The 27,981-nt window shown below is 45.7% G+C and overlaps 1 protein-coding gene and 1 long non-coding RNA gene across 2 annotated transcripts in view; one reads left to right on the top strand and one right to left on the bottom strand.

Annotated features, from left to right (window-relative positions):
* CUL4A (cullin 4A) overlaps positions 1-27,981 on the top strand; it is a 43,247-nt gene that overhangs the window by 1,444 nt on the left and 13,822 nt on the right. The window contains exons 3-11 of the mRNA XM_077854885.1: positions 7,901-8,005; positions 13,429-13,497; positions 14,694-14,767; positions 17,167-17,329; positions 17,757-17,846; positions 19,026-19,108; positions 22,314-22,381; positions 24,386-24,504; positions 26,778-26,970. Coding sequence (XP_077711011.1) covers positions 7,901-8,005; positions 13,429-13,497; positions 14,694-14,767; positions 17,167-17,329; positions 17,757-17,846; positions 19,026-19,108; positions 22,314-22,381; positions 24,386-24,504; positions 26,778-26,970 — 964 coding nt within the window. The remainder of the gene's footprint in view (positions 1-7,900; positions 8,006-13,428; positions 13,498-14,693; positions 14,768-17,166; positions 17,330-17,756; positions 17,847-19,025; positions 19,109-22,313; positions 22,382-24,385; positions 24,505-26,777; positions 26,971-27,981) is intronic.
* Positions 12-7,531, bottom strand: LOC144287671 (uncharacterized). Its single transcript, XR_013355414.1, has 3 exons — positions 7,327-7,531; positions 3,229-3,350; positions 12-2,490 (listed from the first exon to the last, which is right to left on the bottom strand). It is a non-coding gene; the product is annotated as an uncharacterized LOC144287671 (long non-coding RNA).

Genomic DNA, 27,981 nt, shown 5'->3' with positions numbered 1-27,981 from the left:
CACACAGAGAGAGGCAGAGACATAGGCAGAGGGAGAAGCAGACACAGGCTCCATGCACCAGGAGCCCGACATGGGATTCGATCCCGGGTCTCCAGGATTGCGCCCTGGGCCAAAGGCAGGCGCCAAACCGCTGCGCCACCCAGGGATCCCTAGAATATTTATATCACTTCAAAGAGTTCGTTCTCCTGACCTGGTCCTGGCGGATCACTGACTTCCTTGCTGTTGGTCTGTTGGACCAGTTTAAGTCTCCTCGGTGGAACCTGTGTGGGGCAGTTGTCTGCACCCAGTTCCAGTAGTTTGTTTCTTTGTTGCTGGGGAGTACAGCTACAGGCTTTCACCAGGATAACTGACAGTTTGCAGTTGGTAGGAATAAAGCTGTTCTGAACCTGAAGGAATAAGTCTCATGTGGACATGGGTAAATATCTAGAAGTAGTCTCAGAGTCATAAGGCAAGTGTACATTTGACTTTAGGACATTTTCTGTTTTCAAAATGGCTATACCATCTTGTATCTGGGCAGCAGTACATGAGAGCTCCATTTTTCTATGTTCTTGCTAACACTTGGTATTATCCGATTTTTTAAGGAATTTTATTCACTTGAGTACACATGTACTGTTCCTTTGTATTTCCGTATGAATTTTATGATGTTTGCCAATTTCTAAAAAATAAAGCCTACTAGCATTTTGATTAGGATTGTGTCAAATTCTAGATTAATGTGGGGAACGTCGATGTCTTGATGGTACCAAGCGTGCCAACTGATGACACGGCACAGCTTTGTTTGCTTTTCCTTGATTTCTCAGTAAGGATTTCTGGTTCTGGTGTGTAGGTCTTGTACATCTTCTATGAAATACTCTTAAGCGTTTCGTATGTTTGGTGGCATTATAAGCAGTAGTATAGTATAAGTTTTAATTTCTGGTTCTTGTTAGTATATAGAAATAGAAATTGTTTTTTGTGTATCACTCTAGTACCCTGCTCTCTTGCTGACCTCGCTTCTAGTAGCTTTTTGTAGATTCCATGGGATTTTCTACCTAAGCAATCACATCACCTATGAATAGAGGTGGTTTCACTTCTTTCTAGTCTGCATGCCTTTTATTTCCTGTCTTGTGTCCCTGCACTGCTCAGAACCTCCAGAACAGTGGTGAGTAGAAGTGGTAAACCCACACTCTCTTGTTTAGCTCCTGCTCCTAGTGGGAAAAGCCTTCGGTCCTTCATCATTGAATATGATGTTGAGTGTTGGGCATTTTTTTGGTGGTGTTTTGTTTTGTTTTGTTTTCTAAAAATACCCATTTGTCAGGTTGAGGAAGCTCCTTTCCATTCCTAGTTTGCTGAGAAATTACCAGAAGTACCTGTTGGATTTTGATGACTTCTTTTATGACTGTTAAGATGATCATATGACTTTTGTTATTTTAGTTCTTTGCATTGTTTGACGTCTCAGTTGGTAAGACCATCCAGCAGTCCTTGGATAAATCTGACTTGCCTAGTGGTGTATGAATTTTTGATGTACTGTTGGTTTCAGTTTGCTAACATTTCATGAGTTTTTGCATTTGTGATCGTAGAATAGTGCTGTCTTGTTTTCTTGTAGTGTATTTGTCTCAGAGTTGCAAATGTTTCCTCTTTTTCCTTTCTTATAAGGGTTTGTATGGAACTGGTGTTCTTTTTTCCTTAAACGTTTGAGAGAATTCCCAGTGAAACCATCTTGGCTTTCTTAGTGGAGAGCTTGTGAACTGCACATATCTTTAGTGGCTAAAGAACTCTTCAGGTCACTCATCTCTTTGGGTTCACTAATCTTCTGTGACGTCTGATCTGCCAGGACTGCCATCTGTTGAAATTCTTTCTGGTGCATTGGTTTTCTGTCCAGGTGCTCAATTTGAATCTTTTCTGTATCTTCCCTTGTCACTACATAATTTCCGAACATAGGGAATATACTTATGATAGCTGTTTTACTGTCAGTTCCAGGCCACTTTTGTCTGCTTTTTCTCCCCACTAAGGGTCGTGTGTTTTTTCTTAACCCGTTGGATAATCTTTGATCATCAGACATTATGAATTTTGATTACTATGATAGATATTTTTATATTTCTATAAATATTCTGAGCTTCATTGCAGACAAATTATTTGGAAACAGTTTGATCTTTTAGAGTCTTGCTTTTAAGATTTGTTAGGACTAGGGCAGTATTTTGTCCAGGGTTAATAATAGCCCCATTGAGCGGGACAATCTTCTGAATGAGATTAGGTGCCTGATGTCTTGTGGAAATGTGCTATTTCAGGTTCTCTCTGGGCACTAGACACTGTTGTCTCTAAACTTTTTCGGTGGTTCTTTCCCTGGCCTTCACCGTTTCCTCACATATAGGTCAGTGCTCTGCTGAATCCTCAAGGGGCACCCACGAGGGCTCCTCGTTCATCTCCAAGCTCCTGTCTAGATGCATCTCTCATCTCTTCCCTCTGGACCTTCATCTTGGAGACTTGAGCCTCAGCTCAAGGCACCTGCTCTGCAGCCTGGAAAGAGTGATGTAGGTAGTCATAGTGTTGGGGCTTGTTTCCCATCTCCCAGAGATCTTTGTCTTCCATAGGCCAATGTGCAGTGTTTTGAAAACTGGTTTTTTGTTTTTGGGTTTTTTTGTTTTTTTGTTTTTGTTTTTGTTTTAAGATTTATTTATTTGAGAGACACCAAGAGAGCACAAGCAGGGGGGAGGGGCAGAGGGAGAAGGAGAAGCAGACTCCCTACTGAGCAGGGAACCCAACGTGGGGCTCAGTCCCAGGACCTCAGGATCATGACCTGAGCTGAAGGCAGACTCCACGTGCACTGTAGAGCCTGATGCTAGGCTCGATCTCACAACCCTAAGATCATGACCTGAACCAAAATCAGTATAGTTGGATGCCTAACTGACTGAGCCACCCAGGCACCCCTCGTATATTTTGAATGGTTTTTGGTTAATTCAGGCAGAAGAGCTAGTCTAGTCCCTTTATTTAATCTTGACCAGAAGCGGGAGTTTCATCAAATGTCTAAACTCTCATAGGTTTTTAGTTTAATAAAAGATTATATCTTGTAGCTAGGGCTTATTATGCCCCTTTTCCTGGAGGTTTGACTATCTGGTATCAATTGCCCACGATTTTTCTTAGTAGAATGATTTTGCCATACCTATTAGCCTGCAGGATGTCTTACGATAGTCACCATAGAAATTATTGTGAAGGCCCTGTGTGTGTCTTGAGACCCTGAGGGCCAGGGGTGCTTACCTCAGAAGGGCCCAGTCGGGGTCAGGTGATTGAGGAAGGGGCCTGGGAAGTGGCTCTTGTCCACTCATGGGGACTCACCCAGCAGAGTTCAAGGACAGGACTATGCAGTCAACAGCTCAGATCTTTTGGAAACAAACGGGATAGAAATAGTAAGTGACGTCATTGCGTGGTTACTGACTGCTTGCTTTATCCTGATCTGTGATAAAGTAGGCTGTGCTTTTGACTCGTTTCAAAGTAAAGTCTTAAGTTTTTGCTCAGGTGCTGTGGTATATGCTTTGCCAAAGAATCTTGCCTGAAAGCAGCAATTTTTTTAGCAAAGTGCAAAAGTGTTTTGAGGGTTTTGTTTGTTTTTGGTTTTTTTGAGAAAGTTTTCAGGATAGTTTGATGTTGATTAGTCTTCCCATCTCCCCATCACAGTGTCCCTTGCCTGTTTGGACACTGCAGGAGGCCTGCCTGGAGCTTCAGTGTGTCCATGACAGTCCACCTGTGTTTTCTCTGTTACTCTGTTTTTATTTAGTGGAGAGGGAGGTTCAAAGTGTGCTGATGAGAAAGTCTTCACAAACACACACATAGACACCGCCCGCAGTCACTCTCTCATGGTGCTGGTGCTGGGAGGAGAATATTTTGAGTGCACGGATCTCTTCAGTCTGTTTTTACAAACCCAGATTTGTACCTATAATCACTTCCTGTGGAAGAAAGGTCCTCTCTCATGTCTCCTGTCTATACATTGTAGTCCCACTTGTCAGCATAATGAGACAACAGGAAGCTGAAGGCTGCATTTTCAAGAAGGGTTAAGTGTTGATTTCAGGCAGTTTTGATGCCCAGAAACAGAACTGTCATGGGTGACTTGATGTTCTGAGGATGGCCATACTGATGTCTCTGAAATCCTCCTACCTGGTGATAATTTAGTGAAGGAAGATGTGGACTTAGGTATTGAATGCGTTAATAGGGTGGCTTAAATGGATGAGACAGAGTGAAAAAGCTTGGAGAGTAGTAGACACAGAGAAACACATTATTTTATGGGCCAATTTGAGAATGAAACAAATTGGGCAGCCTGAGTGGCTCAGCGGTTTAGCGCCGCCTTCAGCCCAGGGCCTGATCCTGGAGTCCCAGGATCGAGTCCCGCATTGGGCTCCCTGCATGGAGCCTGCTTCTCCCTCTGCCTGTGTCTCTGCCTCTCTCTCTCTCTCTCTCTCTCTCTCTCTCTGTCTCTCATGAATAAATAAAATCTTTAAGAAAAAAAAATGAAACAAATCAACAGTAAACTTAGTACCTAAGTTATTCAAAAACAGGAGAACATGCAAACTCAAATCTGTGCAGCTTAATAGAAAGGACTGCATAAGTCAGTGGTCCCAGCACTCAGTAGGATCAGTCGTTTCAGTAGGTCATTTACTTGTAACATCTGGGGCAGGGAGTCTGCTGTGCGGTCAGGGTTGGTAGATACCGCACACCTTTGGCACTCACTTTCCTGGAAGCCTCGTTCCTGGGTGACTTCCCTCTCATACTGTATCTCCTCACTCAGATCCGGGTTCTGATTGAATTGTGATGTTCTTTACCCATTTCTTGTAGGTAGGAACCTGGTGGTGTAGAGCCCCAGCAGTGCCTTCTTCCCAGGTGGTGGGACCATCACCCCTCAGTGGGCCTGCCATCGAGTAGAGGCCATGTTCTAGATGGGTTATTCCGAACATGGGGCTGCCACCACTGCTGCCTGCCACTCTGGGCCATGTGTCAGGAGAGCAGGGTGCCAGTCCAGCTGCAAAGTGGGTCCTACCATTGGGCCCTGGCTGGTGCACCTTTCTTTGTAGGGGTTGGCCTCGGGCAGTGATTTTCCCTTCATCTACAGAAATAGTTCTTAGTGCCAGCCTGGTTTTCTCCTTTCCACCTGTTTAGAAGGTGGTCACTGAGGGTCAGGGGCAGGGATTTCATGCTCGGGCTGCATGTTATAATCATCAAGGGAAACTCTTAACACCCTTCCTGCGTCCTCCACCTCTGACAAATGAATGGGAGCATCCACATTAGTTTCGGAGTCCCCGGGTGACTGGGGACTGGCATGTGGCCAGGTTGAGAGATTAGAGAGATTGCTGGTTTCTTGCGCTGTGACACCTTTTACTCCTTGTTCCCTCTGATCAGCTTTGGCTCTCAAGACCTTTACGAGGAACAGATCATCTTCCAGAACCTTGTGCCCTGTTTCCTTGGTGTGGTGCTTCCTCCCCACCCCACAGTTCATTCTAACATCCTGTTGGGTATCCCACCCCCGAGGGACAAGTGCACTCAGGGTCGAGGGCTTGGCCCTGCAAATGACAGGCATCTGACACTGCCCTGCTTGTTTGTCCTGACACAGCCAGGAAGGCTTGGGTGTGGAGGCCTGGCGGGCTTAGATTAGAGAGCTGGCTGTGGGCGGTTCAGATGAGCAGCTTCCACGTGGCTAAGTGGCAGCCAGTGAAACGACTTCATCCTCACACAGGTACTGCTTGCCTACCTCTAATCACTGGATTAGTCAAATTCCTTCTCTGCTAGGACTCTTAAATTACGAGCAGGAATGGCACCATCCCCGGACAGGTCAGATTCAATAGTTGATATGCCAGAGAAGGCATTTCTGAATCCCAAATAGGACTCAATCCCCAAACTTGCTTTGGGGAGGGGGACTTGTATGTGGTAGTGCTGCTGTAACTGACAGAAGCATGTGCCAGGGTCCCTGAGCAAGCAAGGCCGCCCTCTGCCTGGTGCCTGTAATATGAAGACACCAGCAGTGACTCAGCAGAACACTCAGAGAAGGGACAGCACCCACAGCAAACCTGGCTGCTCCTGGGCTTGCCTAGTGGTTTTAAGAGGCCCCCAGATTCTCAGTTTTAGGTAAAAAATAGATCTGCTTCAAGTACACAGTAGGTCCAAATAGGACATAGAGGAGAAACTGTTACACAATCAACAATGACAGCATGTCACAACTGGGGAAAGATTGTTTTGAGGACATTGACTCCTGGTTCAGGAATTAGAGCATTCAGAGTGCTTCCTTCCTTCCATGAGATGTCCTTCTATGAAGGACATACTAAGTTTATCTTGATTTTTACAAAGAAAATAAGTTTTCTTCATGTGTTACATTAAAAAACATTTCCTGATCATTATGTGTGTGGGATTGTCATCAGGTTATCGTAGGTTTTTTTAAGAAAGAAAGGATAGATCTTTGACTTAATTATGAAGACAGGACTACAAAGTAAAGGAATTATAGAGTTTGAGAAAGAAATCGGGATTTAAACACAGCGTAGATGAGCCCTATTTCTATAGCAAAACAAAATGTAGGGGAAAGTCCCTACTGTGGTGGTGTTATACTGATGATAAACCTGCTAAAACACAAGTTGTAATTTTTAATCTCATCCTTTCCTGAGCCTTTTGTAAACATGTGTATGTTTTATAGGGTAGTGATTACTGTATTTAACTCAGATTAATATATGGTAACTTTTAAGTATAAGGACTATTAATACTTTTAAGGGTTATTAACCATAAATAGTTTTATAAAAGTTTAAGTTATCTTTATTTTCTCAGGAATATAGTGTGAGTTAAATTCAAATACTAAAAGGTTTCCAGGCCATGTATCCCCCATATGTTTTTAAATGATTCAAAACTAGTCAGTAGAAAAACCTACATTTGTTTTTAGTATCTCATTTGGATTGAATGAGTTGCTGGTTTTGTACATGAAATTTGGAAAGAAATTTGTTAGAATTGGTGAAAATATATAAATATTTTTTGATGTGGATAGAAATATTTTAAGAAAAATGTTTCTGCCAGAAAAACTTGTTTCTTCATTAATTTAAGATAAACTTAATTACACATGTAGCCTGAAGAAAAATAAATAAGAAAGAATACAACTTACCTGTGTCGGGATCCCTGGGTGGCGCAGCGGTTTGGCGCCTGCCTTTGGCCCAGAGCGTGATCCTGGAGACTCGGGATCGAGTCCCACATCGGGCTCCCGGTGCTTGGAGCCTGCTTCTCCCTCTGCCTGTGTCTCTGTCTCTCTCTCTCTCTCTCTCTCTCTCCGTGTGACTATCATGAATAAATAAATTTAAATTAAAAAAAAAAATTAAAAAAAAAAAAACAACTTACCTGTGTCACCTTGGCATTCGCAATTTTTCCTTGGCTGGCCGTGGGCAGAAACTGGGGAGCAGCCCTGCTGCTCCCCCACCTGTTTAGAAGGTGGTCACTGAGGGTCAGGGGCAGGGATTTCATGCTCGGGCTGCATGTTATAATCATCAAGGGAAACTCTTAACACCCTTCCTGCGTCCTCCACCTCTGACAAATGAATGGGAGCATCCACATTAGTTTCGGAGTCCCCGGGTGACTGGGGACTGGCATGTGGCCAGGTTGAGAGATTAGAGAGATTGCTGCATTGTAGATGCTCACATGTGCCTCCACACCACGTGGCTGTCATGACTGTCATAGGTGTGCTGTCAAGTCCGTGTTCGACTCCACTGTTGTTCCCATCCTCCCAAACCCTGATCCTGGGGGTCAGACAATAATCACTTCAAACTTAAGGTAACTGTTTGTAGGTTACACAGGTATGGCAGAGGAGGGGTGCCTCTGTGATGATTGTGATTTTAACTGTGTATACACACACGTCTTTCTAAAGAACTAATTTGTTGTTCATGGTGAATAATTCACTTGTTCCTTTTGTTTTTAGGCTGTTGAAAATCTCTGTTCTCACAAAGTTTCCCCAACACTCTACAAACAGCTGCGCCAGGTCTGTGAAGATCATGTCCAAGCACAGATCCTTCAGTTCAGAGAATATCCTTTTTTTTGGCTCATGAGTTTCTATTCGTTACATAAATCCTTTGAGAATGAACATTAATAGGATAAAGAACTAACGGGTATCCTTAAAATTAAAACAACAGCTTTCAACATGCCCATTTATTTATAGAACAAAGCCTAACATTTGTTTCATATGACCCAGTATAAGAATTTTTTTTAAGTGGAGTTTTTACTTTTTAAATCACTTATTTGATTAAAGTAAAAGAGTGTCCATTTATTGAATCTGGTTCCAGTATTTAGGAAAAGTTCTGAAAAGTGTCTTAATTTTATTCTGTCATCCTTGGGTCTTGTAAAAAACCATCTCTATTTATTTTCTTTGATGTGTAACAAATGCCTACTGACTTGGCTGCGTAAACCAGCACCCACTGTAGGCTCGGCCATGTGGGTAGGGAGTCCTGGCTCAGGGTCTAGCTGGCAGCACAGGACCAGCCAACCGGGGTCTCGCCACAGGGATGGCAGAGCCGCTCTTCCTCCATTGCTCTCAGCCCCCAGAGGCTGCCCTTGACTTCTTGCAGTGAGGCCTCTTCTTGGGCAACATGGTTATTATTTTTTTTTTTAAGATTTCTATTTATTCATGAGAGACAGAGAGAGGCAGAGACATAGGCAGAGGGAGAAGCAGGCCCCATGCAGGGAGTCTGATGTGGGACTCGATCCCGGGTCTCCAGGATCATGCCCTGGGCTGAAGGCGGCGCTAAACCACTGAGCCACCCGGGCTGCCCGGGCAACATGGTTATTTGCTTCTTCTGAGCGAACTGGAGGAGGACCCTCTCTGCTGAGATGCTCTTCTATGATGGAACGCTTGTGTTCACAGGGTTGAGGGAGGGAGTTATTGGCGAGGGCACCTTATGGTATGGCCAGGACACCCTTTAGGGCCAGTGTCTGTCAGGGAAACAGAGCTCCTTAGATCCAGCAGTCCTATGCCATCTGGCTTCAGCCTGCCTCTCCAGCCTTCCCATTATTATGGCGTCCGCTGCCCCAGGGTGGGAACTAAAAAATGAGTTTAAGATTGCAGGCTGAGTCTCTTTCTTCATCTGTGGAATTAGGTAGTTGGAGCCTTTTTGATTTAGGACTTTTTTTCTAGCTGAAGGAATCTTTTCTGTTACCCTCAACTTGAGAAATGGAACCATTCAGAGCTTGTTGAAATCCCTTGGGGCAGCCGCACCATCTCTGCTGCCTAGTATCAAGGCCCTGGATTACGGCCATGAAGCCTCTGTGGCCTAGAGCAAGGGGTCTCCCCATAAATGGGTGAGCAGAGTCCACTGTGATTCTATTGAATCGGTGTCTGTAACCATGGCTCCACAGTATTTTCCGGCAGAGCTCTGCCCTTTGGGATGCTGTTGGACCTTTGGAAGAGAGCCAGCTTGTACCACGTCTCCAGTGTACCCCTTCTGCCTCAGTGCCACAGCTCAGGAGTCCCAGTCAGGATGCTGGCATCTGAAGAGTAGTCTGACTTCCAGGCTTCCAGGAGGTCGCCAGCAGGCCCCCCAGTTCTCGTTCCCAGACAGGCACGTGTAAGGGTAAGCTGGTGTGATTATTCTTCATGTGGTTGTCCCAGCGTACTCAGAGACAACTTCTTGACTACTTGGTAAGATTGTCTTCCTGCCAGTTAATCCTACCTTGTGGGTTACACGAATGCGTTTGTAAATTCACTTATTCAGCAGGTACTTACTCCCTGTCTAGACCCTACCAGACATGCCTCCTCTGCCCTCCAGATTGTCACAGTCCTGTGACAGTGGCAGGGGGCATGGCGCATGTCCTCGATGCCATGATAAACCATGGTTATGGAAATGACGATGTATCTCATCAAAGAAAAAAAAAAGATAAAAAGACACTCTCGTATGTCTTTATTAGGGAAGTAGGAAGCAGCTGAAGCAGAACTTCCTGGAGGAGATAATGCCCCATGGCATTAGAGAGGATGGGTAAGGTGTAGCTGGCCAGAGAGGGAGTGAGCTCGTGAAAACCTGGAGCTGCGGGGTTTGGCATGGCTGGAACCTGGGAGAACTTCTAGAGTTTGAGACCGTAATTCTGAGTCACAGCTTGGATTTGAACCTTTGTGTGTACCCTGAAGAGTTTGGGCCTCAATCTGCAAGCATCTGCGAGCCCTCACAGGTTTGGAGTGAGAATCCAGTGCAGTTCGATTGTGCTTGGCAGTGCCTTGGGAAGAATGAGACAGGGGATAAGGGAGGCCAGAGGCAGCACTCTTTGGCCAGTGTGCAGTACGTTCCCAGTAGGCCGAGGCCCTGACGGCGTAGAGGAGTACAGGAAGCTTCTGGCCGTTGAGAGTTTAAACCCTGGGAGGACTGATGGGAACACAGAGGTACGTGTTTATGAAACATGGTGGGGACCAGGCAGCCAGTCTGTGCAGAGGAGATACTGTGCCCTGTGGGAGGGATGGGTGATAAGGGGACACTTGGCAGGAATATTCCAGGGTAAGCATGTTCGAGTTTCCTTTGTCCCTGGGGTGTTCTTGTATTTCGTGTTCGGCTCCTTTCTAAGATTCCAGGACTACTCCCTCCTACATCCTGACTGCATGCTGTTCTTGAGGCCAATGGGAAGAAGGGTGCTCAGGTAGACTGTGGGCTCCTTGGGGGCCAAATCTTAGGGTATGAATCTATTCCCCTGTTCACATGTTTGATGAATTCCACACTTACCTGTTCCTTCAAAATAAGTTACCTCCTAGTGGAGATAGACTTTTCCCCCAAACCGAGGCTATTCCTGCACACCCACACCTCTGCCAGAAGCATCGTGTGCTATACCAAGTGTCACATGATGCAGAGGAGACTTGCTCTGCGCCTGGGTTCAGCTCATGAGTGCCTCTTCCTAAATGGCAAACCAGAGTCTCTTCAGAATGGAAGCCTGCAAGTAAACACACAGAATTTACTCTTTCCTCCCCTGATGGAGCTTTGTAGCATTACAGCTTTGTTTAGCTGCAAAAGGGCTAGCTGGCTCCTGTGGGGCATCCATGCTGGCATCACAGAAACATCGCAGGCCACAGAGCAGAAAGATGCATCGAAGAACAGCAGCTTTTGCTCTTGGAGGTACCTGGCAGCTTCACAATTTCCTGTCTTCCTACCCCACAGATGATAGCAGGCATTGGATGTCTTTATGAAGACCCTCTGTGCTCACAGTTATGGTGTGTAGTCAGTGTGCAGAGTCCTTGCTGGCAGGGGGCTGTGTGTGCTCTCCCAGTACCGGCTTTGTTGGCCAGAAGGCCCCAGGCTGCAGAGCTGGTATGCAGCCCCAAGTTGGTGCTACGGTTCAGAGGCCAATATGGTGGGCTTCATGGAGGCAAGAATTAAATAGCTTAAACTGTGAGCCTTGGTCACTATTATGAGGGAAAATGTCCTTCTCTGCCATCACAGGGAGACCTGATTTGGGTGAGGGCTGTCCGTGATGGCAGCCACTACCATTCTGTGGAATGGGATAGTTGTCCTGCTCTGTCTGCTGCTGTGGGGGCTGCTCAGCTGCCATGCTCACTGGATTAGGAGCAGAATAACCTGCTTTAGGAAACATGGACACAAATAGAGGCTGTCACTTCTCTACTGCAGTGGAAGCACCGTCTTTCTGGTTTCTTACTCTGTTTGTTTAATCTTTGTGATCATACGTATGTGTAGTTGTTTCCATGGTGTGTTACCATTTTGCCACTGTGTGTTTGTTTGCTCTTTGAAGACTTGTGTGTGACTCCTCTCAGTAGATTGCTTGAACCCTCACCTGGGTCTGGCCCTTCTCCAGGCAGGAGGGGACAGTGTTGGGATCCTGTGAAGAGCAAGCCCTGGACAAGCTTTCAGTACCGCTGTGTTATATGCCCCGATGGTGCTCATGTGAGGCTCTAGATATAGATACGTAGAGGGCTGAAGCTCAGTGCCTGCCACCCAATTTGGACCAGCTGACCACCCCGTACTGTTTTCTGTGGGAAATGGCCAGAAGTTACTGACTTCACCCAACTATTTAAGGAGAAGCATCTCTCATTAGTGAGCCCTGCACGCAGGACCTTTGTCTCCCCGGGAAACCCTGCACTGGGCAGAGCGCTGCCTGCTTAGCTTTAGCACCTGGGCTGCCCAGTGCCATCAGATTGGCTGGTGTGTTTCTCACCTGGGCAGCTTCACCATCTGACAGCTTGGCCCCAGCTGGTGCAAACCGCCCATGGAGACTTGCCAGGGTGCGGGCCACACAGTAAGTAGCTTGTGCCCAGCACTGGGTACCAGAGCTGCTGCGTCCTTGCTGCTGTGATGCCTGTGTAGATGTGGTTGTGATTCCTCCTGTGATTTATCAGACTATCTACATAAGGTTCTAACATCATAGACCATTGAGCAACTGTAAAATAGTTCTTCTAAAATAGTGTGTCAACCACTGAACTCTAGTAGGCCTTTGCTAGGACTTACTGTGTTTTATTAGCAAAGCCTCAAGAGAAAAGTATGTTGTTTGGCCCGGGCCACTGTGGTTGTGGGCAGCTAGCCTTACTAGTGTGACAAGGATGCAGGTGTGCTGCTTAGTCCCCCCGTGGCTCTCCTGACCTTCTGTCCTCTCCTCAGAGTCCTGGCTGTGTCCCACCCTCCCCAGACCTCCCTGCTGCCTGAAGACTCCGGTGCCTGTCTGATTTTACATGTCACATGCTGGCCATGGGCCTTTTCTCCTCCATGCTGTGGATTTTATGTCTAATCTCACACCCACTCTGAGGAGACTGAGGCCAAGGGAATCTTAATCACTGGCCCAGGGTTCTAGAGCTAGGGCGACAGGGACCAAAGCTGAGGAAACCTGAGCAGCTGCGTTCTCTGCACAGAGGGCGCGACATCTACATCACACAGCTGGGAAGACTGAGGAACACACACATGAAGAGTGCTTTGTCAGCCAGGAAACAGTGTGCAGACACCTGTGAGCATGGCTAAGCATACCTGTGAAGGCCGTGCTCCAGGCATTGGGCTGTGGTTTGCTCTAGGAGTCCAAAATGGGGTTTCTTTTTTCTATAAGCAGTATTTTGAGCCTTTAAAAAAAAAAAAAAAAAGTCAGTTATCAAGCTGAGAATGTTTCTGATTTGGTGCATGAATGAGATTTCCCATCAGTTTTCACTGTGGCCCTAAAGTTCAATGTCAGCCCCTCCCTCCAGCTGCCAGCCCCCTGGTGCTCTTAACAGTTGGCCTGCTTCCTCAGCACTCTGCCCCCTCTGCGGGAGAGAATGCTAGGTGCAACCACCCAGACCCACGAAGCCTGTGACCTGGGCCTTAGCTCAGCCAGCAGAGCTCTGCAGGGGATGCGGCCACATTCATCACAAATTCAGGATGTGGGTCCTCTGGCAGCTGAAGGAGAGGCAGCATTCTGTGTCAGGAGTGGCAGTTAAAGGGGTGAAAGTACAGGAATTAAATCAGCCAACATCTGTCGACTTTTCCTTAGCAGATCTGCACAGACTCACTAGATAGTGTTTTATTTTTAAAGAAGATTAACACATGCTGGCAAGATCATTGCAGACAAATGGTAAGTGTCTTGATTCTTTTCTGCGAACCCTAGTCTTAGATATGATGTGCTGTTCTGGAGCCCTCATTGGCCCTGCTCTGGTGTCTGGTCTCCCCTACATACGTCCTCTTGGTCCTTTTCACCCGCTGGTGTAGCTGAGCAGAAGAGAGGTGGAGTGGCTGGGAGAGTGTGCCCCTTTTCATCCAGACATCTTTCTATTTTCTTTTTAATCAAAGCATAGCCTCATCCACCTTTCCTTACCCACTTATGGTCAGTGTAGGCCAGACCATGGGCTGAGATAGGGAAGGTCTGTCTAGGGTCAAATGCTGCCATCCACCTCAACATAAATGAACAAAAGAGCAGAGCAAAGTAGTGTATGAATGCTGCATTTCTTGATTGGGGCTGGCTGCTAACTTGACCTTCAAACCAACTGACATCTGGTACTTGAGCTAATTCTTGAATGGGTCTCTAAAGTTGTCCTCAATCCCAGTTTTTGCCTGGCAGCCAAGCCTGACTTCCAAGTTTTTACTGTAACTGGACAACCAAAGTCTTAGACTTTGTAGAGGTATTGATTCAAAGTATGACATTTTAGTGTGGCCTGAAGGTTAGTGAAAGAAAACATGGTATCAGTAGCTTTGCTAAATAGGTGGAATTCTTTTGTTTCCTAATTGAGGTAAATAGGAGACAATGAAAGAGCCTCTTTTCTGGATCAGGTACCTGGTAGATGGACAGAATAGATGACCGTCTATTGGAAGGCTTTTTGTTCACAAGTCTGGTAGCTTCCATGAGAGGAGACTCACAGGTGGCTGGTCATCCTGTGTCCTCCACGCTCTGCTTACAAAGGAGAGTCAAACACATGGCCAAGAGCCTCGTGCCAACATAACAAAATTTAATTGTTTACAAAGATTAAAGCATCTTTTTAGGCCCGTGAGATTTACCACATCAGTCAGGAGATAACCAGATTTCAAAGGTATACTTTAGGTTATTAAATAGTTTAAAATCTCTCTAATCAGATTTTCTGGATAAAAGAGGTAAAAGTCAAACATCAAAGGAACACTTAAATTTTGGGAAAAAAATGAATCATGAAGGCATTGGTGGGGAGCATCATGAGGAAACAGTAGTTGTCGGATTTGAAACAGCTACCGTAGTTATGGTCTAGAAGGCCTGATGTTGATTAGTTAGTAGGTTACATAAATAAATGCTTTTCTGATTGCCAGATCATGATCAGAAGTATTTTCCTGTTTTTGGATCGCACTTACGTACTTCAGAATTCCATGCTTCCTTCTATCTGGTGAGTGTCCTAGTTAGTAGAGCTAACTACTAGGTCTGCTGCCCTTTGTCTGTGGTCCTTTATGTTAGCCAAAATCACCAGCGCACATATCCAGACCCAGGTGGACTTTATTAGCCCTGGCAGCTTTGTAGGGAGGCCCATTTCTGTAACTGGGCCATCCAGAGCCAACAGCATGCTGCTCACCTTTGCTGGGGGGAGGAGAGGCCAAGGCACTCAGTTGCCCTCAGGCAGCTGGTTCCAACCAGTGCTCGCGTGAAGCTCTGAGGAAGACGGAGACTGGTAAGGTCATGACCAGGAGTCCTGAAGCCCCCCATGCCTCCCCATCCTGCTGACCAACCGCAGAGACCTCCTTTCAGTATGCCCATGTATCGTGTGACATCTTTCAGGAATGGTGTGGATTAGGAACTCACCATGCTATGTGCACTCTACCTGCCTGCTGCTGCCTCTGCAAGGCCCTACCTGACCTGATGAGACTTACCCCTCATGTCATCTCTGGGCTCCTCCCGGGCTCTGTTGATAAAGAATTTCATTCTCCCAATTCCTTTAAACCCAAGTTCTTTAAAAAGTGGCTTGCTTTTACAGTTTCCTTAGCAAATGTTCTGTCTGAACTAAGGCATGAAAGTGCTCTTCCTAAGATGTTGGTGAGCCCTGGTTACAAGATGCCACAGATACTTCATCTGTATTTTCTATTACCCAGCTGTGCCGCTCTGGACGTTCCTTCCTGAGAGTCTCCCCTTCCTTGGTAGCACATCCCCCCTGCTCCTCCTTGCTCTCTGGACTCTACTCCTGTATGTGTTGTGCTAGGTGCACACATGCACCTGCAGCCCAGCTGGCCTGGCACAGAGGGTGGCCTTTGTTCAAAGAAACGATAAGCATGCTGTAACTGGGGACAACAGTGAATTGCAGGGCTGCTAGTCTGTGGCTGGCACCATTCTAGGAGGTTTAGCACCTACCGGTTTACCGAGTCTGCAGTACAGCTCTAGAGGGGAGGTGGAGAAACTGAGGCAGAGTTCCATAATTTGCTGTTCATAGGTTGTTGGGCTGCCCAGTCTGAACAGTTCATAAACAGAGCTCCTAATGTAACCTGTCATAGAAACCATAAACACCACTTAGAGCGTAGACAATACTGGCCTCCGGCAGAAAAGAGGAGCAGGATGGTGCAGCCCGATGAGACTCAGCACTAGTGCGTGAGGAACACCCCAGGCAGCACAGGGTGGGAGTCAGCCATAGCCCAGGCCTGCACTTCACTGAATGAGCAGGAATGCTGAGGTAGAAAGAGGTGGTAGTAGAGAAAAGGAAGTAGTACATTCAAAGTACTGCTTGTGTGGAAATGGGAGCTGCCCAGGGCGAGCTGTTTGTGGGGGAGGGCAGGGACACGAGCCCGAGGGACATCCTGATGGCCAGTGGTGGGGAGCGGTGAGATTTAGATTTTAGAAAGAAGAGTCTAGCAACAGTATAGCAGGTGGATTGGAGTGGACAGTGAACGCTTCATACACACCACATGGGCTACCTGCCTGGCCTGGTGTGGAAGGGCTTTACAGGTGTAAGATGGCATGTGTCCTGCCATTTACAGTTAAGGAAGCATGGGCAGGAACTCAGAGGCACTTCAACCAAAGGGTGTGGGCAGAATTCAGATGCAGGCAGCCAGCCTAAGCCTGCGTGGCTGGCCCATGCATTTGGCTGATGTGTCATTGGAGTGTGCAGAACGCCCAGGCCTGCAGCTCCTACAGGGAATAGGAAAGGCCTACTGTGGTATATGTTGTAGGAGGGCAGGGTTCATCACAGACAGGGTTCCCAGAACCCATGCTCACCTGCATACTGCTTGCCACAAGAGATGCTTGGGCAGCTGAGTTTTGTCTGCCTACTCAGTATTTGGTCCTAAGAGACTTGTGGAGGCATTTGAACAGAGCACGTACCTATTACCCCGTGGTTTCTGTGCACATTAATCAACAGCTGTATGTCCTCTGGAACTCTTCAGGCAACAGGCCAAGGGAGGATGACGGACTCCTCAAGTCATATTTCATATTCCGTTCACCAGTGGAAAGGACCACATAGAGGAGAGGACCAGGTGCCGGGGTAGGGACCAGAGATAGAAAAGGAAAGGACTGGGGGCTAGGTGGGTGGAGATGCCTAAGTCCCACCTCTGGAAGAAGGGTGTGAACCCCCAGCATCTGCGAGACGATGTGCTTCTTGGTGGCATGCCTGGCCCACCCCAGGAAGCACCGAACACGGCAGTTTGGCCGAAAATGGAAAACACAACAAAGGAATACTTGACACATAGGTTTAGAGAGTTAGCAGATCAATGGTTTTGGGATGAGTCAACAGTGTAACTTGTAGCTTTAGCTAGAACTTCTAAAAAGTAAAACTAAAATATACTTTTGTTTTTACTGTTTGTACAGGGATATGGGATTGGAACTTTTTAGAAACCATATCATTAGTGATAAAATGGTTCAAAGCAAAAGCATTGACGGAATTCTGCTATTAATTGAACGAGAAAGAAATGGTGAAGCAGTGGATCGTAGTTTATTGAGAAGTCTGCTGAGTATGCTGTCCGACCTTCAGGTAATGCCTCCTGCCCTAAACGTTATCAGTAATTCCTAATAGTCCATAAGAAGAAAGAACTTGGATCCTTGCTTAATCACTTACACCAAAATAAATGGATGTATGAAAGACTTAAATGCAAAATATGACCTCAAAAAATGTTGAATACGTGCAGGGGGAATGACTTTCCAGCTAGTGCTACATTAGGAGCCACAAAGGAAAGAGCTCTTAAGACATAGACCCGGAGCTCCTGGGAGGGGATGAGGGCCTGCAGCACCCACAGGAAAGCATCAGGTTTCCTCCCCTGGCCTCTGGAGGAGGGGCATGTCCAGGCCATGTGTCCGGGCAGGTCCCTGCAGCTGGGATCCCTGGAAATCATTGATGTATCAGCACATTTTTAGGCCTATTTTTGTACTATAACTGATCAATAACTTTGTTCATTTTTTAGGTATATAAAGATTCATTTGAACTGAAGTTTTTGGAAGAAACTAATTGTTTATATGCTGCAGAAGGCCAGAGATTAATGCAAGAAAGAGAGGTGAGACAAGGAAGTACTTCTGAATCACTTTATTTCTTAATAGGTGTGCATTTAAGTGTAATTTCTAAAAATCTGTCTTTCCATGTAAACATTTTATTACAAATTTTCTGAAAGCCACAATCTAGCTGAAATTCTCAATGACAAACTTCATTCTTACTACAGTCAAGATTTAATTTCTTTCTTTTAACTTAGAAAATTTTATTTCTGTGTGTTGTTCTCCCCCCCTTTCCCCCCAGTTTAAAAAAAAAAAAAAAAAAAAAAAAAACAGTAAGGTAGCTTCTAAAATGTGTAAAGTAGCTCAAGTTGAAGCAAGAGGATAGAAGGTAAATCTCAGATAGGGAAGACAGACACACCCCAAACCTTCCATCTTTGTGAGGCATTGAAAACTATCCAGGAAACCACGTGAAAAAAAAAAAAAACATGAAATAGTAAGATGAACCCAAAATTTTGGTAACCGGTTCCAGAAGTTAATGAGCAGGGACTGGAGGAAGTTCCTCGCACCCTTTCTCCCCCAGGCACTCCCATCATTGTACAGGATGGACCGACTGTTGCTTCTGCCATCCTGGTTTTAGAGAGGGAGTACCCAGCTCTGCTCCACCACTAGGTCAGAAGGCTGAAGACCCATGTCCTGGGGCCTTTTCTGTGTCAGGGGACAGCAGGGATGCCCTTTGCCCCTGGAAACAGTGCATTTTGAGATCTGCATCTGTGCTGTTGTGTGTCCTGAAATGAACATTGCAATCTTACAATTAGTGTTTGCCGCCTCTGCTCATTGTGGGCCAGGGGATGCTGTTAGGCCTGCACCCTCTAACCCAGGTTCTCCCAGGGCCTCGGTGATGGGAGGGACCCATGGCGCTGTCCCCAGAGCTTCCCTGTGAGCAGGGCACACCAGTCCAGTGCTGCCCTATCCCTCATTCTAGAGGTCAGTTTGATCTCCAGAATTGAGTTTAAGGAAAGCTGCTTCTACTTATCCTGCCTCTCCCCCAAAACACTTCCCAGTTACCTTTCCCCCATTAATCTGTCTTAATACTTGGCTTGAGTGTATACTCTGCTTTCCTTTTTTAAATTTTTATAAGGACAATAATGTTTCAGCTTCTTGGGTAACATCAAGAATCTTTGTTACTTAAAAAAAAAAAAAAAAGGATCTTTGTTACTGACATGCTTAAATGTTGTGTTTGGAAGGTTCCAGAATATCTTAACCATGTAAGTAAGCGTTTAGAGGAAGAAGGAGACCGAGTAATCACGTATTTAGACCACAGCACACAGTGAGTACTATATGTTTACTTAGTTATTACAACTTGACCATAATGAACCAAAGGGCTGATGATTGAAATAGATGGTATCTTTGTAGACTCGTTCACTACCATCTGAGAGTATTTGTGTTGTTAGCACATTTTACTTCTGTTATTTGTGATCATTTAGCACTTGTGAGTTACAACAATGCTCTGTCGTGAGGTACCGCCCAAGAGGAGTGCTTCAGGCTGAGATGCTCAGTATCTTTGGCTTTAGAGACAGGGATTCTGTTCACATCGATGGGGTATCATTGAATATTTGGGAAATTGGATCGTTAACTTTTCGTTAGACATCTAAGATAGCTGTAGTTTTTATCTGTGGTACTAAGTCATGTTATTTTCTCTTTTCATCCAGTTTTTTTTCTCTAAGCCTGAGGAGGAAGAGTAGTTGGGGAAAAGTAAAAAGGGAAAATTGTAGGACTGTCTATTTCTCACTGTGCACGTAACATTTGTTCAAATGAGGATGGGTAAGAACAGACGGAAGGATGAAATGTGCAAAACTTACGGGATGAAAGGGGCAGAGTCACGGCACTTTGAGAATGCAGGTCGTGAGAGGAAAGATGGGTTTAGTTACTGGGGTGGGGGGGGAGGTCCTTGGGGAGCCCAGGATGGTCCGAGAATGACAGTTGTACTGACACCAGGACAGCCTGAGTGGGGTGCTGTGGGCGTGCAAACCTGTAGCCAGGGAGCATGAGAAGCCCCAGGGTCTGCAGGCTGGCAGCTGGGGGGACAAGGAGTGGGAGAGAAGATGACAGGTGGCATCAGATTGTGCAGTAGGTCAAGTCAAGGATGGATAAAAGTCTTCGTTGAGTGCTACTTTTTTTTTTTTCCCCCCTATTAATGACGTTTTCCATATAGCACGTAGTTCAGGAACAAGCCGGCTAGTGTACTGATGGGAGAGATCTGTAAATGGTAAATCCTGTAGAAGAAGAGCAAGGGACCTGCTAGTACAGATTCAGGATGAGGAAGGGCGGGTACTGGGGGCTGCCAGGGCACTCTTCCTTTATGACCCGTGGGCAGTGGGCTCAGTGGTCGTTTCTTTTTTTGTATGTACACACTCTTGTATGTATGCTGTTTTAAACTCCTCCCCCTAATTTTAAAAATCTGTTGCTAAGGAGAGTAAATGTAAATTATTTAAGCAAAGGAGTAGTAGGTGAAGGTGATTCACCTCCAGGCTCAAGCATGGATGGGTAGAAGGAGACTGACAAGGTGGCTTCTGCCATGCTGGGCGGTTCAGAATAAATAATAAGTCGCTTTCAAGGAAAAGGGAGACTGAAGATAAGCAAGCCACACCAGCTTTAGAGCTGGACTCGGAGTGCCCCTCCCAGCCCCACCTCAGAGCACAGTGGATGGCAGGCCACAGGGAAACGTACTTGAAAGCATCAGGGCATTGCTTCGTGCTGTACCTTGTGACCCACCACACTGGTCATCACAGCCAGGTCACTTGTCAGGCCCTGCCCTGGGGGTGGGTTCTCTGTACCCCAGGATTCTTGCCCCTCACTGTGGGAAGGACCCACTCTCTTGTTGGTTGGCAGGAATTCTCAAACATGGCAAAATCATTGAGTTGTCACTGTGGATTAGGAGGCCAGTCTTTGGGCACCCAGGACTGTACCTCTGGGTGCAAGGAGTCTGTAGTATCTGCCCTTAGCTCAGGACCTGTCAGAGCATCTAGGCATTACATAGACTGTTGGAATGAAAACCGTGATTGGGTTTCTCCCCCTGCAGAACCAAAGTCTAGGTCACACACTGGCTAGAAGCAGAGATTCTGTGAACATAGGACAAGTTGCTCAGCATAGTCAGTCATCAGGAAAATGCCAATCGACCACAATGCAGTTCCACTTCACACCCACCAGAATGGCTTTTTGCTTTAAAAAGACAAGCAGTACAAAGCCTTGGTGAGGATGTGGAGAAATTGGAACCCTTGTGCATTGCCAATATGAATGTGAAATGGGCAGCTGTGGGGGACAGCAGTTTGGAAGCTCCTCAGAGTACTCCACAGAGTTAGCAGATTTATCCAATGCACTGGTTCTACTACTAAATATATAGACAAAAAAACATACGTTCACATAAAACTTGTATGCAAATATTCATAGCAACGCTATCCATGACAGCGAGTAGAAACCACCCATTGCCAGCTGACTATGTGTTGATGAAGCTTTTCAGAGGAAGAGCAGATGCATGGCTGGCCCTCCCTGCTGCCAGCCTCTGATCTTTGACCCCCCACCTCCCATGGCCCTGCTCCTCACTCCTTGTCGTTGTCCCCCCTCTACCAGTGGCACACTGGGAAGGTGCTGACCTGCTCCTCACCCCTCACTCTTCTCTTCAGTAGCACAGTCTCTGGCTTCTGGTCTCAGGTAGGGTGGGCAGTCGGAGACAGAACATGTGCCATGCCTCTCTCTAGAGTCGCTGTGAGGCTGAAATAAGATTAAGATAATATGTTGGAAAGTTCTTCATGAAGCAGAGGCTCGTGATGGTGCCCAAAGTTAATAATACTTTCACTGAAGCACGTGGTCTGATCTTTGAAAAACAACTAAAAGGAAATAACTGAGGATGATTCACCCAGGAAGAGTAGTTTCGAGTATCCCCGTGAGTATGGCAGCAATACCTAATGAAGTTGCAGATTTTCAAATACTCTGTTCTGTGTGACGTTTGTGCAACGTAGGCCTCACATTGGAGCTTTGATAAGTAGGATTTTTGATGAGCGGTAGTGGGAGGGGATAGGCGTAAAGATGTGAGGACAGAGCGACAGGCCTGGCCAAGTAGAGGCTTATGGGCCTGGATTAGTGCTTCCACGGCTGTGCCATGGAAGATGGGGAACTTTACAGGCCTCCCATTTCAAAGGCAAAGTCTCGTTTTGAAAACTGCCAGCCAAGCTGGGGGTGCAGGGCGCTTGTCCTGGTGCTGGCATCTCCTTTTCCCTGGACCCACTGGTCTTTTTTTTTTGCGCCCCCCCCCCCCCCCCCCCACTGGTCTTTTTATGTGATTCCGTAATGACTACGGAGTCTGCACAGACAGTGGGTGATTGTTCATGGCTGGAGAGAAATGCCTGTTGTGGTGCTTGGAGCCATTGGTGTCTGAATGACTCCACATCATGTCTGTAGACCATAAACTCCGCTTCTTTACAGCTGACCAAAGTCTCTCCCTTAATTTCTGACACTTGGTCTTTTGCCTCATGTAGGAAACCACTGATTGCTTGTGTGGAGAAGCAGCTATTAGGAGAACATTTAACAGCAATTCTTCACAAAGGTAGGTTTCCTTGACTTGTGAAAAGTTAGACCAAATGATGGTATTTAATATATTAAGAAAGCAAATGAGATGATGTGCATAATGACATAGAGGACATTTGTTATTGTAACATGACGATCACCAAAAATCATTAAGAATAAGGAGGGCAGTCCAGGTGGCTCAGTGCCACCTTCAGCCCAGGGCCTGATCCTGGAGACCTGGGATCGAGTCCCACATCGGGCTCCCTGCATGGAGCCTACTTCTCCCTCTGCCTGTGTCTCTGCCTCTCTCTCTCTCTCTCTCTCTCTCTCTCTGTATCCCTCTCCCTCTCCCTCTCCCTCTCCCTCTCTCTCTCTCTCTCTCTCTCTCCCCCTCTCCCCGTCTCTCATAAATAAATAAATAAATAAATAAATCAAGAAAGAAAGAAAGAAAGAAAAGAAGAGAAGAGAAAAGAGAGAAAAGAGAGGAGAAAAGAGAGAAGAGAAAAGGAGGGAGGGAGGGAAGAAAGAAAGAGAAAGAAAGAAAGAGAGAGAGAGAAAGAAAGAAGGGAAGGAAGGAAAGAAAAAGAAAAGAAAGAAAGAGGAACACGTTAGCCCTCAGGGAAAGTGAGTTCAGAGAAATCATGAACCACCTCTGATAGAAATCCCATGGAATGCTGTCTCACCCGAAGCTGCCAGAGACCCTCCCAACCACACACAGTTTGCGGCTGCATCCTTGCCGGGCGCTCATTCTCCTTCACTGGGTTTGTGCTCATGGGCATAGGCTGCTTGGACAGGCCCTTAGATTGTCACCAGGCATCTTCCCAGGGCCTCCATGCAGCTGGATGCCAGTTGAACTGCCAAGAGGCTGGGGATTTAGGCCAGGATACACTTTTCCATCCTGTGTCTTCTGGAAGAACCAGCAGCTAGGAGAGCAAACATGTGGCCTTGCTAACTGGGCAGGCTTCTCTCCCACACCCTGTCCCTCGTGGGGCTCTGGAAGAACAGCCTGGGGAGGAGTGACTGTAGCTGCCACTGTGTGCCTGCTGCTGTGTGGCTGTGAAGGAGGTTCACACAGTCTGCTCCTCTTATTGATTTCTGCCCCTCAACTGTGTGCTTAGTACCCTGGAAAGCAGAGTGAGCATAGTCTCACCTTATAGAACATTTGTAGTTGGTGTATTTAAAGTTACCGTTTAAGAGTCATGTTGGAGCTACAAGATGTGTTTCCAGATATGGAGACCTTTTTTTTTTTCTTTTTTTTTTTTAAATGGGATTTTTTTTTTAAATTTTTTTTTAATTTTTATTTATTTATGATAGTCACAGAGAGAGAGAGGCAGAGACACAGGCAGAGGGAGAAGCAGGCTCCATGCACCGGGAGCCTGATGTGGGATTCGATCCCGGGTCTCCAGGATCACGCCCTGGGCCAAAGGCAGGCGCCAAACCACTGCGCCACCCAGGGATCCCAAGATATGGAGACCTTAAGCTTAGTCATAGAAAGGCCCAGAATTATAAATTATAGATTATTAGAAAAATAATCAGCTGAAAGATGAGACTTGGTGACTCTCCCTTTGACAGATCTGCTTTCTGAGTGATAAACTAGATCAGGGGTAAGAAGGGGCAGTGAGCCGTCAGGGAGTGCTGCTCAAGCCCCTGAATTAGTGAGACCAGGGCTTCCATGACCTGAGGAATTAAGGAACATACCCGCCCGCCTGCTCAGAAAATGAGCCCTGCCTGACAGGGTCTGTCTCGGATTCCGGAGATTAACGTGCCTGCGTAGAAATAAGTTTTTTGTTTTGTTTTGTTTTTCATTTTATTTATTTATTCATGAGAGAGAGAGAGAGAGAGAGGCAGAGACACAGGCAGAGGGAGAAGCAGGCTCCATGCAGGGAGCCTGATGTGGGACTCGATCCTGGGACTCCAGGATCACGTCCTGGGCCTAAAGTAGGCGCTAAACCACTGAGCCACCCAGGGATCCCCCTAAAAATAAGATTTAGTTCTAATGCTGACTTGCTGATGGGATGTGCTCACGTTTGCTGTGTGATCTCAGGGCTTGACCACCTGCTTGATGAGAACAGAGTGCCCGACCTCACTCAGATGTACCAGCTATTCAGCCGTGTGAAGGGTGGGCAGCAGATCCTGCTGCAGCACTGGAGCGAGTACATTAAGGTGTGTGGGGCCGTCTTAATGGGGTAACAACTATACCTCGGGTAGGGCAGGTGTCCTACCTCCATGGTATGTGGCATCTGGCAGAGGACCTGGGCAATCTGGAGACACCATATTTCTCTCCTGGCAGGTGCTTGGGTGGATAGCGGTCTTGCATTTCTTATTTCTTTCCAGATCACTGGTACAAACTTTTTTTTTTTATTTTTTTTTTTTATTTATTTTTTTTTAAGACGACACCAAGATTATGAGCAGCACCTACAACCAGGTGCAGTGAAGGTCTTCTATTCGTTGTCTGCCTAGGCTCCATTCCAGTTACAACCACAATTTTCAGAGAGTCACCCTTTCTGTGAATCTCCTTTTTAAACATCCCATGCCTTTGCTCATGAGAATGATAACACATTTGGTGTGTGTGCCGCTTCATTTCCTGGCCACCTGGGACTGTCACTTTCACAATACTGTGATGTTTCTGTGGCACGTTAGCGTGTGGTTATGGGAAGGCAGCAGGATGGTTCTTGTGCTGGTGCTCAGTGCCTGATCACGATGATGGGTGCACAAGGCTTCCCCGGCAACAAGTCCAGAGAACAGTACACACACATGGGAGACAGATAAAACTAGGGCAGCCTGGAGAAGATGGGTGCAGAGTACCTGTGCCTGTACCTCAACTGTGATGCTGCTCTATCATTTTGCCAAATGTTAGCATCATGGGGAGCTGGGCAAAGTGTGTAAGGGATCTTTTTAACTCTTTATACTGCATGTGAGTCTATAATTATCACAAGAAAAAAAATCAGTTAAATAGAAGGGATAATGGGAAGCTTGCATGTGGCTTTATGGTATAGTCGGTCCTAAAACTTCATTATCTACACGTGGAAAGCTCATGCACAGGGGTACCACACCCTCGGAGACTTTGGAGACAAAATTCATAACCAACTTATGTCAGATCAGCCGAAGACCTGGGTATTATGGAAAGTCTAATGGAGAACGAGGGTGTTGCTGATGAGGAGCCCTTGGGGAGCAGGGACATGTGCCAAGCACAGGTTCTTACCTTCGCACAGTTCAATCTGGGTCATCAAAATGAGTGAGGTGACCACCATTCCTCAGTGTCCACCAAGGATCAGCTGTCACACCATGACAGGAACACACAGTGTGGGATTATCACAGGAAAGCTGAACCTTGGCAGCGTGCGTGTGTGTCATTTTTAAATGCTGTTGGTGCAGAAGGGCACAGAGTAGAAAGTCCCAGCCCTGCTGGTCACACGGTGTCCCTCTCCAGAAGGTCTCTGTGCCAGTTTCATTTGTACCTCTTCACCAATAATCTGCCTCCACTAACATATATGACACATGAATATGTGTGTATATGCTATGGAAACCAGTTTTCCAAAAATATGTATATTATTTCTGATAAAAGACAAAATTCGGTTGAGGAAATTTTGAAGATCTTACTGGCTTTATTTAGGGACTCATGAATACTGCATACAGATAGAAAGAAGCCTTGGAGAGCAGGATGATACAGAAGACTTCTAGGCAGGCGGGGGCAGAACAAGGAAGGTATTCTAGTGAAGAACAGTTGGCTATGGCAAGGTCACCTTCCTTAGAGGACAGCAGGGATCTGTGTGGTAGAGCACCTCACTCGTGCTGGCAAGCCCAGTGATGGACTGCTTTAGGACTCCATCCTCAGAGTGGCTGAGACTGCACTTAGGGCAGCAATAAATCCTGTCTGCTGGCCTGGGGCTGAGCACAGTGCCTGCATTTGCAACCTGCATCTCTCCCTTTTGAAACACATTAAATAGTAGTAATTGTAACCTAGCACAGTTTATATCATCTGGTAGTGTATATCCTGAAGCAGCTATTACTGTCACATACAGACTTTTGGTGATGTTGAATATAGCATTTTTGAATTAAAAATACAGGCTAACGGCTGGGCTATTCTTGGTTAGCAGTGGGGGAGTAAAAATACTATAGTCAAGAAGTCCAAGTGGTTGTGTTAGGTTCATGGGAACTTGTGTTTGAGGAATTCATAGGATAAAGGTTTTTTTTAATAATAAACACTAATTTATGAATTCTTTCAGAAGCAGAATTGTAACACTGAAGCATTAATTGTGTATATTCACATAATATTTTGAATGTGGGCTGAGTCTGAAACTTCTGAAATTATTTAGTATTTAACACCAACAGTAATTAATTTAAATTAAAGTATTATGGTTGTTTGATAGCAGGATGAAAATGTGTGATACCATTGCCGGTTGATGAATTGGTGTGTGTGTGTGTGTGTTCTTGTAGACTTTTGGGACAACAATTGTTATCAATCCTGAAAAAGACAAAGATATGGTACAAGATCTGCTGGATTTTAAAGATCGGGTGGACCATGTGATAGAAGTGTGCTTCCAGAGGAACGAGAAGTTCATCAACTTGATGAAGGAATCCTTTGAAACGTTTATCAACAAGAGGCCAAATAAACCTGCAGAGCTGATAGGTAGAAAAACATACTTCCATACCTAAGTTTAATATGGGAAAATAAGACAACTCAAATAAATTTTTTTCCCCAGAATGTTTAAACTCCTCTTGGGGAGGATGGGGAAGGATTTGTGTTATATCTCATGAGGACACATTTTTTTAAAAACGTGTATATATTACATATACATATAAGCACGTGGTACTTCTATAGGAAGGGTGAACATAGTAGCAGTTTTGTAAAGATGACGCTTGAGGTCAAGGAAGACAAAATTTTATTTTCATATGCATTTGCTATACTAGTAACTCCAGAACCGTATTTGGTAAAATGAACCCTGTTTCTGTCTTGATGACAGCGAGTAATTTGTGCTCAGAAACTGGATGAAGAGGATTTGTTCTATACGAATATCTCTGTGTTATGAGGATGACTTGATAATCTCTAGAGTGTATTTACCTTTGCATCCTCTCATCAGTACTAAAGTAGGATAAAATTGGATAAAGTCCTAGAAGATAACATGGTTTAAGATAAAACAGTTTTATTACCACTGTATACAATTATGTCATCCTAATACCAAAACATATTTCAGGATTCACAGCCTCTCACTAGTTGAAGTTTTTAGGCAAAGAGCAAAGAAAGAAGTAGTAAATACAATAAATTCAACATTGGGCTTATTGATTACTGTTGAGGATATGTGATGGGAACGTGGGGTTCCTTATACATTTTCCTACTTTGGTGTATGTTAAGAGTATTTCATAATAAAAATATTGTGAAGGAAAAACTATAAAAGTAGCAAGAAGCAGGGCCCCTGGCTGGCTCAGGCAGTGGAGCCTGCAACTCTTCATCTCAGGGTTGTGGGTTCGAGCCCCACCTTGAATGTAGAAATTACTTTAAAAAATAAAATCTTTTAATTAAAAAACAACAACAAAAAAAAATTCACAAGGCAGTGTAGTTTGGCCTTTGTGCCACTTTATGATTGCGGTTTCTCCAAAGATGGATATTTAACTCTTGGGGTTTGAGTTTCTGGAAGCCATG

Source organism: Canis aureus, chromosome 17 (assembly GCF_053574225.1).
Source record: "Canis aureus isolate CA01 chromosome 17, VMU_Caureus_v.1.0, whole genome shotgun sequence".
In the NCBI taxonomy this organism is placed as follows: Eukaryota; Metazoa; Chordata; class Mammalia; order Carnivora; family Canidae; genus Canis; species Canis aureus.
Note: the sequence above shows the minus strand (reverse complement) of the source record. Positions and strands in the feature narration are given on the sequence as shown.